The 15,138-nt window shown below is 40.3% G+C and overlaps 1 protein-coding gene across 3 annotated transcripts in view; it reads left to right on the plus strand.

Moving 5' to 3' along the window:
* The window catches only part of AGBL4 (AGBL carboxypeptidase 4), a 1,778,944-nt gene that overhangs the window by 117,263 nt on the left and 1,646,543 nt on the right, over positions 1 to 15,138 (plus strand). For all 3 annotated transcript variants that reach the window (XM_073579164.1, XM_073579165.1, XM_073579166.1), the window contains exon 2: positions 13,122 to 13,244. In XM_073579164.1, the coding sequence (XP_073435265.1) occupies positions 13,122 to 13,244 (123 nt within the window). The remainder of the gene's footprint in view (positions 1 to 13,121; positions 13,245 to 15,138) is intronic.

Consider the following 15,138-nt stretch of genomic DNA (forward strand, 5'->3'; position numbering starts at 1 on the left):
CAATGCAGTTCACATGGGGCATTCAGGAGCATGGGAGAGAGGGGTGGAATTCAGCAATGCATAGCATATAAAAATACAATGCAGTTCACACTGGGCATTCAGGAGCATGGGAGAGAGGGGTGGAATTCAGCAATGCATACCTGTGGGAACAGAAGATCATCTCAGTCAGATGGTGATGATGACAATACTGTAGGGGTCATGAGTGGCCAAATGCATTCTAGAATTCTAGTCTAATTCAGAGTACTTAGAAATATGTACTTTGAACTATGGATTTTGACATTGATGGAGCCGACTACGTCTGGAGCAGACCCATGGTGCTGAATATATGTGCAGCTAAACACAATCAGCTGTGACTACATCACTAAGTACTTATGATTTTCATAAGATTTTATCTTGTGATTTAATTTGAACTACTAAATCTCAGAATTTGATTTGACCAGTGTTGTTGGATCAGAAATCTCAGACTATTATTCTTATACGGATAGGAGACTCTAATCATGATTTAATTTACGTTTTATAGGGACAAGTTGCTTGGATGCTGATCTCAGTAGTGCCTAAGGTAGCTGTATACATTTGATGAATGCCTGTTGGACATGCCGATTTTGTCGTGACTGGACAGTCATGTAATATATATAGGGGCCTCCAAACTATCTCCCAGATGAAAAGTTGGGTTGGGCAGTTTGAATTTTAACATGCCTGATCATTTTGTTCTTAAAGAAGATATGCCTCCACTAGGGGATTCTGGGGGCACCTTATGTTCTAGGGGGAGTAAGTCTAGGAGAGTCACTTCTAAAGAAGGGTCTGGGTGTACTTCTAGAACAGCATGCAATGTCAATCAACAGCTTCTAAGGCTAGTAGGATATTATGATGTATTAAAAGAGATGTTAACTTTCAGGACAGAACGTTAATATGACTACGGTACTTTATAAAGTATTAGTGCAGCGTCATCTGAAATAGTATGCGGTCCAGTTAAGGCCACCAGTTCATAGAAAGGATACCGTGAAACTAGAAAAAGTACAACGAACGTCCACAAAACTGATAAGGGGCCAGGAGGATTTTAGATACGAGTAAAGATTAAAAGAATTCAAATTATTTAGTCTTGAGAATGCAGGTCTAAATCATGATTAAATTGTACAATTATGGTCAAAAACTGTTTCACGTAACACTCCTCAAAAGACAAGAGGGCACTCCCTCCATCTGGACAAAAAAGGTTCACTCTCCTTCTTTACCAGGGGAACCATTAATCAGTGGGACAACCGACTTCAGGAGCTAGTCATAGCGGAAACCGGTGATGATTTTATAAAGGCTTAGATAACATTTTTAGAAGAAAATAACATTGATACTTATGTGAATATGAAAAATTTGTGTTCTGAATGTTGACCCAGTCAATCAAAACTTAGGATTAGGAGGGAAAACTTTCTCTTTAGGGCAGGCTAGGTCATGCATTATGGATGCACCTCCATTCTCTTTATCTATTCCTAGGTTGAACTTCATGGACGTGTGTCTTTTTCAACTGTGCAGTGTAACTGTGTGATTTTAGAAAATCTTATTTTATTAAAAAAAGTGAACTAACAGTAGCCTGATTACAGAATATCCCACTACTCTGGGCCTATTGCGATAGGTGATGAAACATGGCAACGTATCTTCAATTCTTTTGCAGTGCCAACCGAGGAGAAGTGTGGAAGGTCTTCCAGATTAAAAAAAATCACTGTGATGACCCTAGGCACCTAAATATATATCAACTCAGATTGATTCCCAATTCATTTTTCTAGTGCCCATATTCTACTGATTTATTATTTTTTTGCTCATTCCTACCCATGTATTTCTTCTTTCTATTCGGACTTAACCTTCATTTTTTCACCTGTTCAAATCGTTAATGCATGTAGAAAAGTCGCTTTAAAATTGCAAACCATTTTAGGGGATTTTGCACTCATAATGCAATGATTAAATGAATAGTCCTTCTTTGTGAATAAAAGGTGAACCTTTACCACTGAACAATTTTTCGGCTTTATTAACAAAATTGTGGTTCCAGCTTATTGCTGCCGGTCAGTGTGCAGCTCTAAATCTGCTCATTATTTGCATACAATATTGATGACATCTGGTTTCTTTTGTGTTGAAGTCTTTCTCGTGTGCGTCTTAACTAAGCAAGTAAGGACAATACTCGTACGGCTCTTCTTAAGGTGCCCGTGCACTATAGATAGCGGTTGGTCGGATGCTAGAAAAGGGAATTAAATTTGATGTTCTACTGTAAGTACAAACCTTTTAAAAGAGTTGTCCGCTCTAAGACTTCCAGGGAGGTGAGAAAAAGAAATAAAAGTTGATACTTACCTTCCGGAACAACACCGCTCTTCAATAATCAGCGCTTTGTGCCATGCTTGTCTGCTGATATCCAGGGGCGTCACGTGAACGTTGAAGACAATCAGCGGCTGATGATTGGCTATAGCGCTCATAGTTTGTTCATCCCGGAAGAAACATAAAATCCCTATTTATCCAGAGACCATTCTGGGCTATGTTTGGAAGTAAAGTAAATATAGCTAGACTAAGTCCAATAATAAATCTAGGTTTAGTCAAAGACTTAGATTGAGAAGGTGACTTTAGGTTCACAGGGAGACCCCTGCGTGAGCTGGCTAGTCTGATTTGAGTTCACATGGTCTAGAAGAGGACTGGACACCTCGAAAGACAATTAGTATTTTAATTTACACTGAACTATACTCATAATTAGAAAGAATTAAGAAACATTTTGCTGGGAGAACTTCTTAACATTTGTAACTTCTTAGTAGGAAAAACTCATGTAAACAACAGTAATTTTTGTACAACTACCGGTAGTCTTTTTTTGGTGCATCTACAATGTAACAAGAAGGTGTTTAATGGACACAATACACTAGGTTAATAGTGCTAACTGGACTTTATGAAGCCTAGTCAGATAGGAAAGTGTTACTCACCTGTCTCAGCCTCCAGTGCTAGGCCTTGATCCCTTCTATGACTGTCTCCGTTTGCAGTAGTCCATGCTGGGTTTCTCAGGTAATCCGGATAACTGCTCTGACACCATCACCCTAGGCCTTTTAAGGCCAGTTCAGGCAGAGACCAAGTATTAAGTATTAAATAACATTGTTCACAGTTGCCTAAGGTTTGGCAGGAGTTTTTTACTTCACTTGCCTCACCACAGCCAGTTGTTTATCATCTCCTCTTCTACTTCTGACTTCCATGGTACAACAAGCGTTATTTCCAATCTCAGTCCCATTTACTAGGTTATTGTGAGTTCATTTTCCCCTTCACTACTGAGGCCTGAGGAACTCCCTCTTCTGGTAAAGAAAGGTAGTGAGCCTGATTATCAAACACCTGAGCCTGATGATGATGACTGGCTGAGTGGAGTTACTGACTGGATATAAGGCTGCCGACGCCCCCCTCTGCCCTGCGGGTGATTTCTCTGTGGGATCCTTGGAGACCAGTCTAAATTCCTGCTCTTCTAAAGCTAAGTTTTCTGCTTAGCTTTTTGCATTTGTGCTTTGACTTTGCTTTGCTTTGTTTTTCTGGATTTCTGCCATTCCCTGCTGGGGTGTGCTGAATTCCTTTAGCTCTGTCTTCTGAAAATACCTGAGTGCTGATTTAGTTTTTGAAGCCTAGCTGCTTCAGGGTCTTTTTCCATATCAGCTTGTTGGCTTATGTCTTTGATAGGGTTTTGGCAGATTGCAGACAGCAACCTTCCTTTCCTGTTCTGTTTAGTTAGCTTGGGCCCCATCGTTTGCTCAGCCTATCTTTCTATCTGTGTGAGTGTTTTTTCATCTTGCTTCACCGTCATTATATGTTGGGGGCTGCCTTTTACTTTGGGGTCTGCTCTGGGGCAGTTTAGATTTCCTTTTCTGTCTTTAGGCTATTTAGCTCTCCGGCTGTGATCGAGGGGTCTAGGGCATCGTAGGAACCCCCCACGGCTACTGCTAGTTGTGTTGATAGGTTCAGGGGTCTGCAATCTGATAGTTGCCAACTTCTCTGGTTTTCTGGACGTAGCTTCTATTTTTGTGTCTGCCTCCTACGGTGACTCAATCATAACACTAGGTATTGTCCACAACTACATCTCAGCAAGCAAGTTACCAACCATTTTTTGGTGTTTTTCACATCTAACTAATGCAATCAAGGTAATACATTTCTTCAAGTGAGTCTCCTGTTTGCCTTTGCTTAACTGCTATCCTGCAGTTATCTATTTCTTTGCTACATCCCAGTTTGCATACATTGCTGCTATCAACCTTCTCCCTACTGAAAGATATGAGACTGCAGTTAGGCTGTTTTCACACTTGCATTTTTTAGCGCTGCGCTTCGTGCGCTATCGTGCACATGCGCATTTCTCCCCTATGTTTAACATGGCGGGCGCATGGTATAGCGCTTGTACATGTTCACGTGCGCTGCGGTTTTTCCAGGTGTGCGCCCAGGCGTGCCAGACGCAACATGTTGCATTTTTCTGTGCGCCCAACTGCTGCCAAAAAACGCATGCGCACGTTAGTGCACGGAATGCGCAAAAAAACAACATTACAGTCTATGGGATCGCACACGTGCGCTAGGACATGTGCACGCATGCGTTTAAAATCGCATGCATTTTTAGAGTTAACATGGCGACAAACTGGTTAAATCGCATGCGCAGAAAAACAGCAAACGCATGCAAAATGCTTAATGCGTTTTTTGCATGCGTTTGGAATGTGCACGAGGCTCAGCGCAAAAAAAAGTTAGTGTGAAAGTAGCCTTAGGCTGGTTTCACACTTGCGTTTTTTTGCGCTGCTTTTTAGCGCAAAAAAATGCATGTGTTTTTCCCCCTATACTTTAACATGGGTGCGCATGTGCGCATAGATATGCGCACATACGCGTTTGTATGCACATGCGTTTTTTTGCAGTGTGCGCTCGGGCGCACAAAATGCATCCTGTTGCATTTTTTGTGCGTCCGACTTGCCCCCAAAAAACGCATGCGCATGCAATGCATTTTTTTTTTTTACTGCAAAACACCCATTAAAGTCTATGGGTGCGCGTATGTGCACGTATGTGCAAAAAAACGCATTCGTTTTTTTAAAAAAATGCACCAAAACCCACAAAAAACGCACACAAACACATGATGCATTTTTTTCATGCGTTTGTGTGCGCAGAAAACGCGCAGCAAAAAAACGCAAGTGTGAAAGTAGCCTTATCTTTGTTTTTCCTGTGACTAAATATTTTGCTCTTGAATGATGCTGTACTTCATTTACTTCTGTTATTACTGTGATTAATCATTGCCCTGCTGGAATATGAACATTTCCTACATAGTTACTGCTAACGTGGGCATGCATACATTTGGCTGTTTCATCTGTGCTACCTGCTCCACTTGATTGTCTGCTGCTGTCCTGCATACCCTAATGTCTTGGTCCTCGATGGTTCACGTGTTGTCCATCAAGCCTTGCTGCACTGCACCATTGAATTTGATCTGTGCTAATCACCCAGACCTATGGCTTGGATAATCCATCTCTCCAAGTGAACCTATAGCAGGAAGTCTTGTCTAACCTCTAGTTTGTCGCTACATAAAGGACTATATGCGATATCTGTAAGAGGACACAATGTCCTGATGTTGTACAAGTATAAATAATCATAGCCTTAGGCCTGTTTCACACTTCCGTTTTTGACCATCAGTCAAAATCCGCCGTTTTGCAAAAAAAAGGATGCACCATTTTTTTTGGTGGATCCGTTTTTCCCCCATTGATTTGCATTACCGGCGGATCTTGACGGATGGCCGTTGGATCTGTTTTTTTGCAGATCCATCAATTTTTTTGCGTCCGCCGACATGCCTGGATGGACCATGCAACGTTTTTTTTGCTGCAGGATCCGCATTTTATAGTGCGCATGCCCGGAGGAATGAAGTCAGCCGGAAATTTAACCCTGAAATCATATCTGGTGAACAGAAAAAAATCTCTCTCTCTCTCTCTCTCTGTCCTTCCCGGGCTGCGGTTCCTTTAAAATTCTTCATTCATTGGATCCGTCAAAAAAACGGTCCGGTGACATACGTTCACATCAGTTACCAACGGATCCTCTTTCCACCATTTTGGCGGATTTTAACTGACACCAAAAAACTGAAGTGTGAAACAGGCCTTAGGGGTACCTTGATACTATATGTGTCTTTTAGTAAGGCATGCTTATTCTGAAAACATCCAAAAACATTAATATCGCATATACCTTTTTGTCAATTTCATTCAGACCCATAATTTTCAATAGGACTGGCCTACCATGTGGTATATTGGGGGCCTCTCAACTCTTCATTGACAAGTAATACTGGAGAAGAGAAGGATTGATCTTCTTGAGTTACAATGGAAGCATGAACATAGGGGGGGTGATTCAGCACAATCAGTGCTCCTCAATTATGTCTTACAGAACACACCATATAACTCTGGATATCAGTATATCGTGGTGCTCAACTTAATGAAAAGCAGAAATATAGATTGTTTAAAAAAATTGGAAAAGTGGCACTCATCATCCAATAAAAATGCCTTTTATTAGAAAATCAGTGAAAAAATGGTCACAGGATGAAGCTGATAGCGCTATGGATGACTGCCGTTTTGCATGTGGCAACGCTTCTACAGGTCCCAGTGAGAAATGTCCATCACCCATAGCATTACCTGCTTCCCCCTGTGACCATGTATTTATTGATTTTCTAATAAAGGGTATTTTTATTGGATTGTGAGTGACACTTTTTCCATTTCATGAAATACAATACCCAATCTGGATGATCCAGGGGAGGCATGAAAATAATTGTGGTCAGATGAGACCAAAGTAAAACTTTTTGGTATCAACTCCACTTGTCGGGTTTGGAGGAAGGAGAACGATGAGTACAACCCCAAGAACACCATCCCAACCGTGAAGCATGGTGGGGGAAGCATCATACTTTGGGAGTGCTTTTCCGCAAAGGGGACAGGGCGACTGTACCGTATTGAAGGGAGGATGGATGGGGTCAAGGATCACAAGATTTTGGCCAACAACCTCTTTCCCTCAGGAAGAGCTTTAAATATGGGTTGTGGTTGGGTCTTCTAGCATGACAATGAGCCAAAACTTACAACCAGGGCAACTAAGGAGTGGTTCTGTAAGAAGCATTTCAAGGTACTGGAGTAGCATAGCCAGTCTCCAGACCTGAACCCAATAGAAAATCTTTGGAAGGAGCTGAAACTCAATGTTACCCAGTGACAGCCCCGCAACCTGAAAGCTCTGGAGAAGATCTGTATGGAGGAGTGGGCCAAAATCCCTGCTGCAGTGTGTGCAAACTGTTCAAGAACTGCAGGAAACGTCTGACCTCTGTAAGTGCAAACAAAGGTTTCTGTACCAAATATTAAGTTCTGTTTCTCTATTATACAAGATACTTATTTCACACAATGTGATTTTCTGGTTTTTATTTTTAGATTCTGTCTCTCACAGGTGAAGTGTACCTACGATAAAAATTACAGACCTCTCCATTCATTGTAGGTGGGAAAACTTGCAAAATCGGCAGTGTATCAAATACTTATTTTCTCTACTGTAGCCGTCAGCGAGCGTTGGACCAGCTGCTATCTAATCTGTACAGGGACCTTAAGGAGAACCTGTCCAACCTACAACCAAATTAGGATACTACAAAATGGGCAACCCTCTATAAAAAGAACTTTTCTGTAGCTCTGAAAACACTTGCTTTTGATATACTTTTCTTGTTGTATCCCTCATGTCAGTTACTGTACTATATTATTTTCTCTGAAATATTATACTCTGGCTGCTTACTCTCGGCTGGCTCATAAACTTCATCCTCAGTGGTATTAATTCCAATAATGAATCCTTCCTAGACTACAATTACAGTAAAAATCCGAGCGAGCGGTACGACCGACGAAGCAATATTGTAAACATATTGGCAGGAAATGTGGAGTAAACACAGATTTACAAGGAATATTAATATAATTTAATTCTACATTGCTTGAAGTTTTGATTTAAGCATGTCAAAACTTCTGTATTTATGTGACTAAAAGATGAATATAAAATGCGAAAGTATCTGGCACCTTAATAATACGAATACTTATAAATGACAGCTTGTCATGTAAACTGACAGATTCTACCGGAGTATTCTATTAAAAATCTCCGAGTATTACTATTTAATTTTTGAAGAGAGCATCCCTCTTCACATCCGCTACATGCTTTTCAACATTTGTCTCTGACTGTCGGAGACCGAGTGTAATATATGCAAACGAAAGTTGTTCTCTTCTGCAATCTTTTATTAAAATTGCTAAATTTCTGAATTTTTTGGGGAATTGAGAAGGATTCTAATCAAAATCTATTCTGGTTTAGTAACCCTTTCGAGACCTGGCGATATTTCAGTTTTTTCCCCTTTTGTTTTTTCTTTCCTGTTTTTTAAGAACTGTAATTTATTTTTTTATTTTTCCATTGACATATCCTTTTTTGTATGTGGAACCAGTTGCAGTTTTTAATAACACTATTCATTTTATCATGTGACATACCGAAAAGTAAGAAAAAAATTCCAAGTGGAGTGAAATGATGAAAATAAAAAAACCCCACAATCCTTCATTTGTTTATTTGTTAGTTTTTTTTTTTGTATTTACGGCATTTATAGTATGGTCAAAATGACCTGGCACTGTGATTCTGCGGTTCAGTACAATTACAGCTATACTAAATATATAAGGGTTTTTCTTTATTATATATACAGTGGGGAAAAAAAGTATTTAGTCAGTCAGCAATAGTGCAAGTTCCACCACTTAAAAAGATGAGAGGCGTCTGTAATTTACATCATAGGTAGACCTCAACTATGGGAGACAAACTGAGAAAAAAAAATCCAGAAAATCACATTGTCTGTTTTTTTTTCATTTTATTTGCATATTATGGTGGAAAATAAGTATTTGGTCAGAAACAAGCAATCAAGATTTCTGGCTCTCACAGACCTGTAACTTCTTCTTTAAGAGTCTCCTCTTTCCTCCACTCATTACCTGTAGTAATGGCACCTGTTTAAACTTGTTATCAGTATAAAAAGACACCTGTGCACACCCTCAAACAGTCTGACTCCAAACTCCACTATGGTGAAGACCAAAGAGCTGTCAAAGGACACCAGAAACAAAATTGTAGCCCTGCACCAGGCTGGGAAGACTGAATCTGCAATAGCCAACCAGCTTGGAGTGAAGAAATCAACTGTGGGAGCAATAATTAGAAAATGGAAGACATACAAGACCACTGATAATCTCCCTCGATCTGGTGCTCCACACAAAATCCCACCCCGTGGGGTCAGAATGATCACAAGAACGGTGAGCAAAAATCCCAGAACCACGCGGGGGGACCTAGTGAATGAACTGCAGAGAGCTGGGACCAATGTAACAAGGCCTACCATAAGTAACACACTACGCCACCATGGACTCAGATCCTGCAGTGCCAGACGTGTCCCACTGCTTAAGCCTGTACATGTCCGGGCCCGTCTGAAGTTTGCTAGAGAGCATTTGGATGATCCAGAGGAGTTTTGGGAGAATGTCCTATGGTCTGATGAAACCAAACTGGAACTGTTTGGTAGAAACACAACTTGTCGTGTTTGGAGGAAAAAGAATACTGAGTTGCATCCATCAAACACCATACCTACTGTAAAGCATGGTGGTGGAAACATCATGCTTTGGGGCTGTTTCTCTGTAAAGGGGCCAGGACGACTGATCCGGGTACATGAAAGAATGAATGGGGCCATGTATCGTGAGATTTTGAGTGCAAACCTCCTTCCATCAGCAAGGGCATTGAAGATGAAACGTGGCTGGGTCTTTCAACATGACAATGATCCAAAGCACACCGCCAGGGCAACGAAGGAGTGGCTTCGTAAGAAGCATTTCAAGGTCCTGGAGTGGCCTAGCCAGTCTCCAGATCTAAACCCTATAGAAAACCTTTGGAGGGAGTTGAAAGTCCGTGTTGCCAAGCGAAAAGCCAAAAACATCACTGCTCTAGAGGAGATCTGCATGGAGGAATGGGCCAACATACCAACAACAGTGTGTGGCAACCTTGTGAAGACTTACAGAATACGTTTGACCTCTGTCATTGCCAACAAAGGATATATCACAAAGTATTGAGATGAAATTTTGTTTCTGACCAAATACTTATTTTCCACCATAATATGCAAATAAAATGAAAAAAAAACAGACAATGTGATTTTCTGGATTTTTTTTTCTCAGTTTGTCTCCCATAGTTGAGGTCTACCTATGATGTAAATTACAGACGCCTCTCATCTTTTTAAGTGGTGGAACTTGCACTATTGCTGACTGACTAAATACTTTTTTTCCCCACTGTATATATATATATATATATATATACATATATTTATATTTTTTTATATATATCTTTTTTTAAATATTTGTAAATATTTTTTAGATTTTAGCGGTTAAAAAAGTTCAGATCTTTGTAATTCAAGCTTTCTGTTGGTGTCGCAAGTTTCTGAAAAGTGTAACTTTTTTTCCCCATCCATGGGCGTGTGCGAGGCCTCGTTTTTTTTACACTCTGAGCTGTTATTTTGATCCTGTTTTGGAGTAAATATGACATTTTGATTTTTTTTATTGAATTTTTTTGAGGGGGGAAACGTTACCGAACAATGGCAATGCTGGCATTTAAATATTTTCTCTTTTTGGACTTGACCTTCCAGGTGTTCAAACGGCAGTATATAGTGTCATTGACTTTGAGCCAGCCCCCCCGGCTGCAGTAGAGATCCATCGGCTTCCGTCAATCACATCCAGAGGGGGCAGCGTGCAGCTGATGGAAACCGATGCAAGAAGGCCATTTAATTGCCAGTCTCAGGAAGGAATTGGTTAAACAGCAGCTATCAGAGCTTGCTCCGGTCGCTACTGTTACTGGTTGATGCCTGCTGTGTAATACCCGAGTCTCATATTAATACACCCCACATGCGACCTGTGATGAAAATATTGTACATTACAAGGTGTTAAGAGGTTAAAGGGATCATGTTAGGACTGGAGATTCATGGGCAAGCAATGGGCAACATGATTGAGACACTGGCTGCGGCAAGTGAACATTCTGGTCAGGGCCTATGGGACCAATTCACCATTTGTACTTTATTGAAATCACTTTTGTTTTTTTGACTTGTGGAATCCGCTGACTGTTTTGAGTGCAAATTCTTCAAAATTACGCATGCGGTTCAAGAATTTGCTGCAAATTAAAAAGTGTTCTTTATTTTTGTCTTTAACCAGTTGACGCAACTTTTTATCAGCAAAAGTCACAAATCCTTTTAAAAAAAAAGTTGCAAAAAATAAGTTTGGAAAATGTCGAATTTTCACGAATCTTGTCTAAAGCATGCAAAGTTTTAATGGAAAAAGAAAAATTAAAAAGTGGCACAAAGCATAGAAAGTAAGATGTAAATATTAAAGCCGCTGAAAAGGAGCCGATCTTGGCTGATTCATCAGGTCTTCTAAGATCCTATTGAAAAAATGTATGCTAGATTTCAGTCCAGACAGCTCTGGCCCAAATGATGTCAGTGGTATCATATAAGGAGATTGGGGGATAGAAATGGCTGGCCAATGGAAAGTGCGCCAGGCTCTCTGCCCATTCTGCAGCGGACACTTTGCATAAACATTTAAGGAATGATTTCTTGAAATGTAGAACCATGAATTTTGCAATGAAAGGTCTCTAAGGTGGCAACGTTTTTCCATGTGGGACAGGTCAAGTCTGGCATGTCAGAGTGAGGAGACTTATAAGCCATGCATGAACTCTAGAGCCACCTATTGGAAGCTATGATCCTAAAAGTCAATATTGACTCTTTAGGCTATGTGCACACGCTGCGGTTTCACCTGCGGGTTTTTTCCCGCGGAACCGCAGGTAAAGTGACCTGCGGTTTTCCTGCGGTTGCGGTTTTGCCCTGCGGTTTCACACCTCTACTATGTTAAAGGTGTGAAACCGCAGCGGAATCCGCAGAAACAATTGACATGCTGCAGAAAAAAAAATGCAACAAAACCGCACGGAAGTAACCGCAGCGTGAGCACTGCGGTTTTGAAAACCCATAGGGTTACATGGTACTGTACCATGTCTGCAGAACTACTGCGGTTCCGCAGGGCCAAAACCGCAGCGGAACCGCAGCAAAAACCGCAGCGTGTGCACATAGCCTTAACGAGCCTTGCAATATGACTTAGGATAAAAGCGGAAACAGACTTAGGCCGGGATCACACTGGCGATTTAAACGGCCGAGTTTCGCATGGTAATACACGGCGCTGCCGCCAGGACTCAGGAGCGGGGCGTGCAGCTCCATGTATTGCTATGCGGCCGCATGCCCCGCTCCTGAGTCCCGGCGGCAGCGCCGTGTATTACCATGCGAAACTCGGCCGTTTAAATCACCAGTGTGACTCCGGCCTTAGGATAAAAACCTGGCATGTCAGATTGAGGAGACTTATAAGCTATGCATGAACTCTAGAGCCAATTATTGGAAGCAGTGATCCTAAAAGTCAATATCGACTCTTTTAACGAGCCTTGCAATATGACTTAGGATAAAAGCCAAAACAGAATTTCCATTTGCAGACATTGTGTTTCAGGGTGTTGCCCCTCATCAGTGCAAAGTATGGTGACCTAGCCAAATGAGAGCTCATACTTTTCACTGATGAGGGGCAACTCTCCGAAACGCCATGTGTGGGAATTGAGATTCTGGTTTGGCTTTTATCCCCTGTCATATTGCAAGGCTCGTTAAAGAGTCGATATTGACTTTTTTGCATCGCTGCTTCCACTAGGTTTCGGAATGAAAGGTAAAATTCTTACTAGGGCAAACTCCTCTACGTGGAGATGTTCTTACATCGTAATGTCATTTTGCTTGACAGACTCCCTTTAAAGTCCTAAAACAAGAGAAAATAACCAAAGTTGTATGTGAAACCGTTACTAAGAGATGATCTTTTTATCAGATTTCCAGTCGTAACTCCAAAGGACAGTTCTGCCGTGAATACAGGATTTTTTTTAATCAATTTTGATAAATATCTTTCTTCCTTTACCTACATTAACGTCAGACCAGTTTGACAAGCACACTGTTGTGCTGTAGTAAAGCGCATACTATTTTTTTTTTTTCAATTTTACAATGGCTTTACAGTAGTAAAAAGACCAAACTATTGATTTATTATGACTGTGTTGGTTGTTTATTACAGGTAATGGAATTGGTAACGAAGCCGCCATGTGTCGGAACGTGAGCAAACTTATTGTTTTACCTCCTGTCTTTAATGGGCAACCAAAAAGGGGGAACTTAATATTTGATGCCTGCTTTGAAAGCGGTAAGTGTATTAAAGTATTAACCTTATCAACTCAAGTTGACTCGTTAAGAGATTGTATCAATGGAAATCTGAGGACGCTACATGGTATACTGAAATTCACCAATGTTAAAGTTAAGTTCTTATGTTAATTGTATTTTTTTAAAAATATTATTAGTGTTTTCTTTATTACCATTTTTCTATTGATTAAAAAAAATCCTGAAATCTTATATACTAACCACTGAACCTAATGCTAGACTGTTCCTGTCCTGTGCAGAAGACTTTTCATCAGTCTCATTACCATCACAGACAGGATTAGAATGACAGATAAAAACTTTATATACAGGAGATAAGACAGGATCCACCATTTAATATAAGTGATGTCACATTTCAGCCCTTTACCCTCCCTGCACAATGACCTCTGCACAGATTATGGAGCGTGCCTAGAAAGCTCACCTATTGAAGAAAAAGAGTCACCTCCCGTTTATTGCTATCTTTACTCCATTTTGTTGCTCTAAAGCATATCTTCAAATGTAGTTAGCAGCAGCTCAGGGAAGATTTTTGCCCCATAATAATGGACAGAAAATAGAATAAATAAAATCTACTCTCATAAAATAAAAACATATTAGAAAAATATTATGTGCATCACTATCTGGTTTTAATTCTTCAAGGGAATCTTTCAGCAGGTTTTTGCAATGTAATCTGACAACAGCATGATGTAGGAACAGAGACCCTGATTCCAGTGATGTATCTCTTAGTTTTCTGGGTGCAGCAGTTGCGATAGAGTCACAGTTTACTCTGCTGCAGATCTAACATCACTCGGGATGCTGAGCTGTGTATAACCCCACCCACACCAGTGATTGGCTGCGTATAACCCCGCCCACACCACTGATTGGGTGCCTATTGTGTATACTGTATATTGACAGAAGGCTGCCAATCAGGTGTTGGCATTGTGGTTGGACCAGGTGGCATGAGACACCTAGTCCTGTTGGTGATAATCTCCTGCATAGAAAACACTGTTTGTATTAAAACAACAAAACACAGCCTTGTACCGTAAGTGATACATCACCAGAATCAGTGTTTGTGCTCCTAAATCATGCTGCTCTCAGATTGCATAGCAAAAACTCGGTGACAGATTTTCTTTAAGAATAAAATAGATTCTGTTTTCCCTTGAAAGACTCTTGTAAGTCTCTGTTCATATCTGTTGAGCACTACTACGTTTTGCCAGATCCTTCATACTATAGATGCAAGCCGCACTCATCAGACGCTGCTGATTTATAATGTCCATCAGTGAAGGCACTCATTCTTTTGAAGGCAAGAATTGTACAACTTTGCTATTTGTTATTATTTAAGGACATTTTTCATCCGTTAATGACCTATTGGTTACATCAGGTTTTGTTTGTTACTTTAAAAAAAAAAAAGGCAATATTTTGTTATTTTCCATATCACTTTCTTTATTAAAAAAAAAACCCCACCAAATTAGTAATCTTGTAATATTCACACTGGTTTCTGGCACTTTTTTAAGCTCATACTTGTCTTTTAAGGAAGAGTTTACAGCATTTTTCTTATCGTCAGAGGCAGAATTACAATGATATGTAACAAGCCTATACACAGGTGATAACTCCCTCCCTTCAAAATGATCTTTGCGCACTCTTATTAGATGCTTCAACACAAAAGATAGGGGAGGAGTCTTTTCATTGTGCCTAATGTACTTGTGCATTTTTCTGAAACAGGAGGTTAGCGTCTAAACCTACTAGCACATGTTAAAATATTGATTTTTTTCAAATTTTTTTTTAAATTAAATATTGTGATATGGAAAGAAAACATTGGCCAAAAAAATACATTTAACACAAAAACCTGATTTGAACAATAGGTCATTTTCTGAGGATCGCTTCCCTTTAAATGTCACGTAACTGCT

This window comes from Dendrobates tinctorius, unplaced genomic scaffold (genome assembly GCF_039654945.1).
Source record: "Dendrobates tinctorius isolate UK_male_01 unplaced genomic scaffold, ASM3965494v1 ptg000061l, whole genome shotgun sequence".
NCBI lineage: Eukaryota > Metazoa > Chordata > Amphibia > Anura > Dendrobatidae > Dendrobates > Dendrobates tinctorius.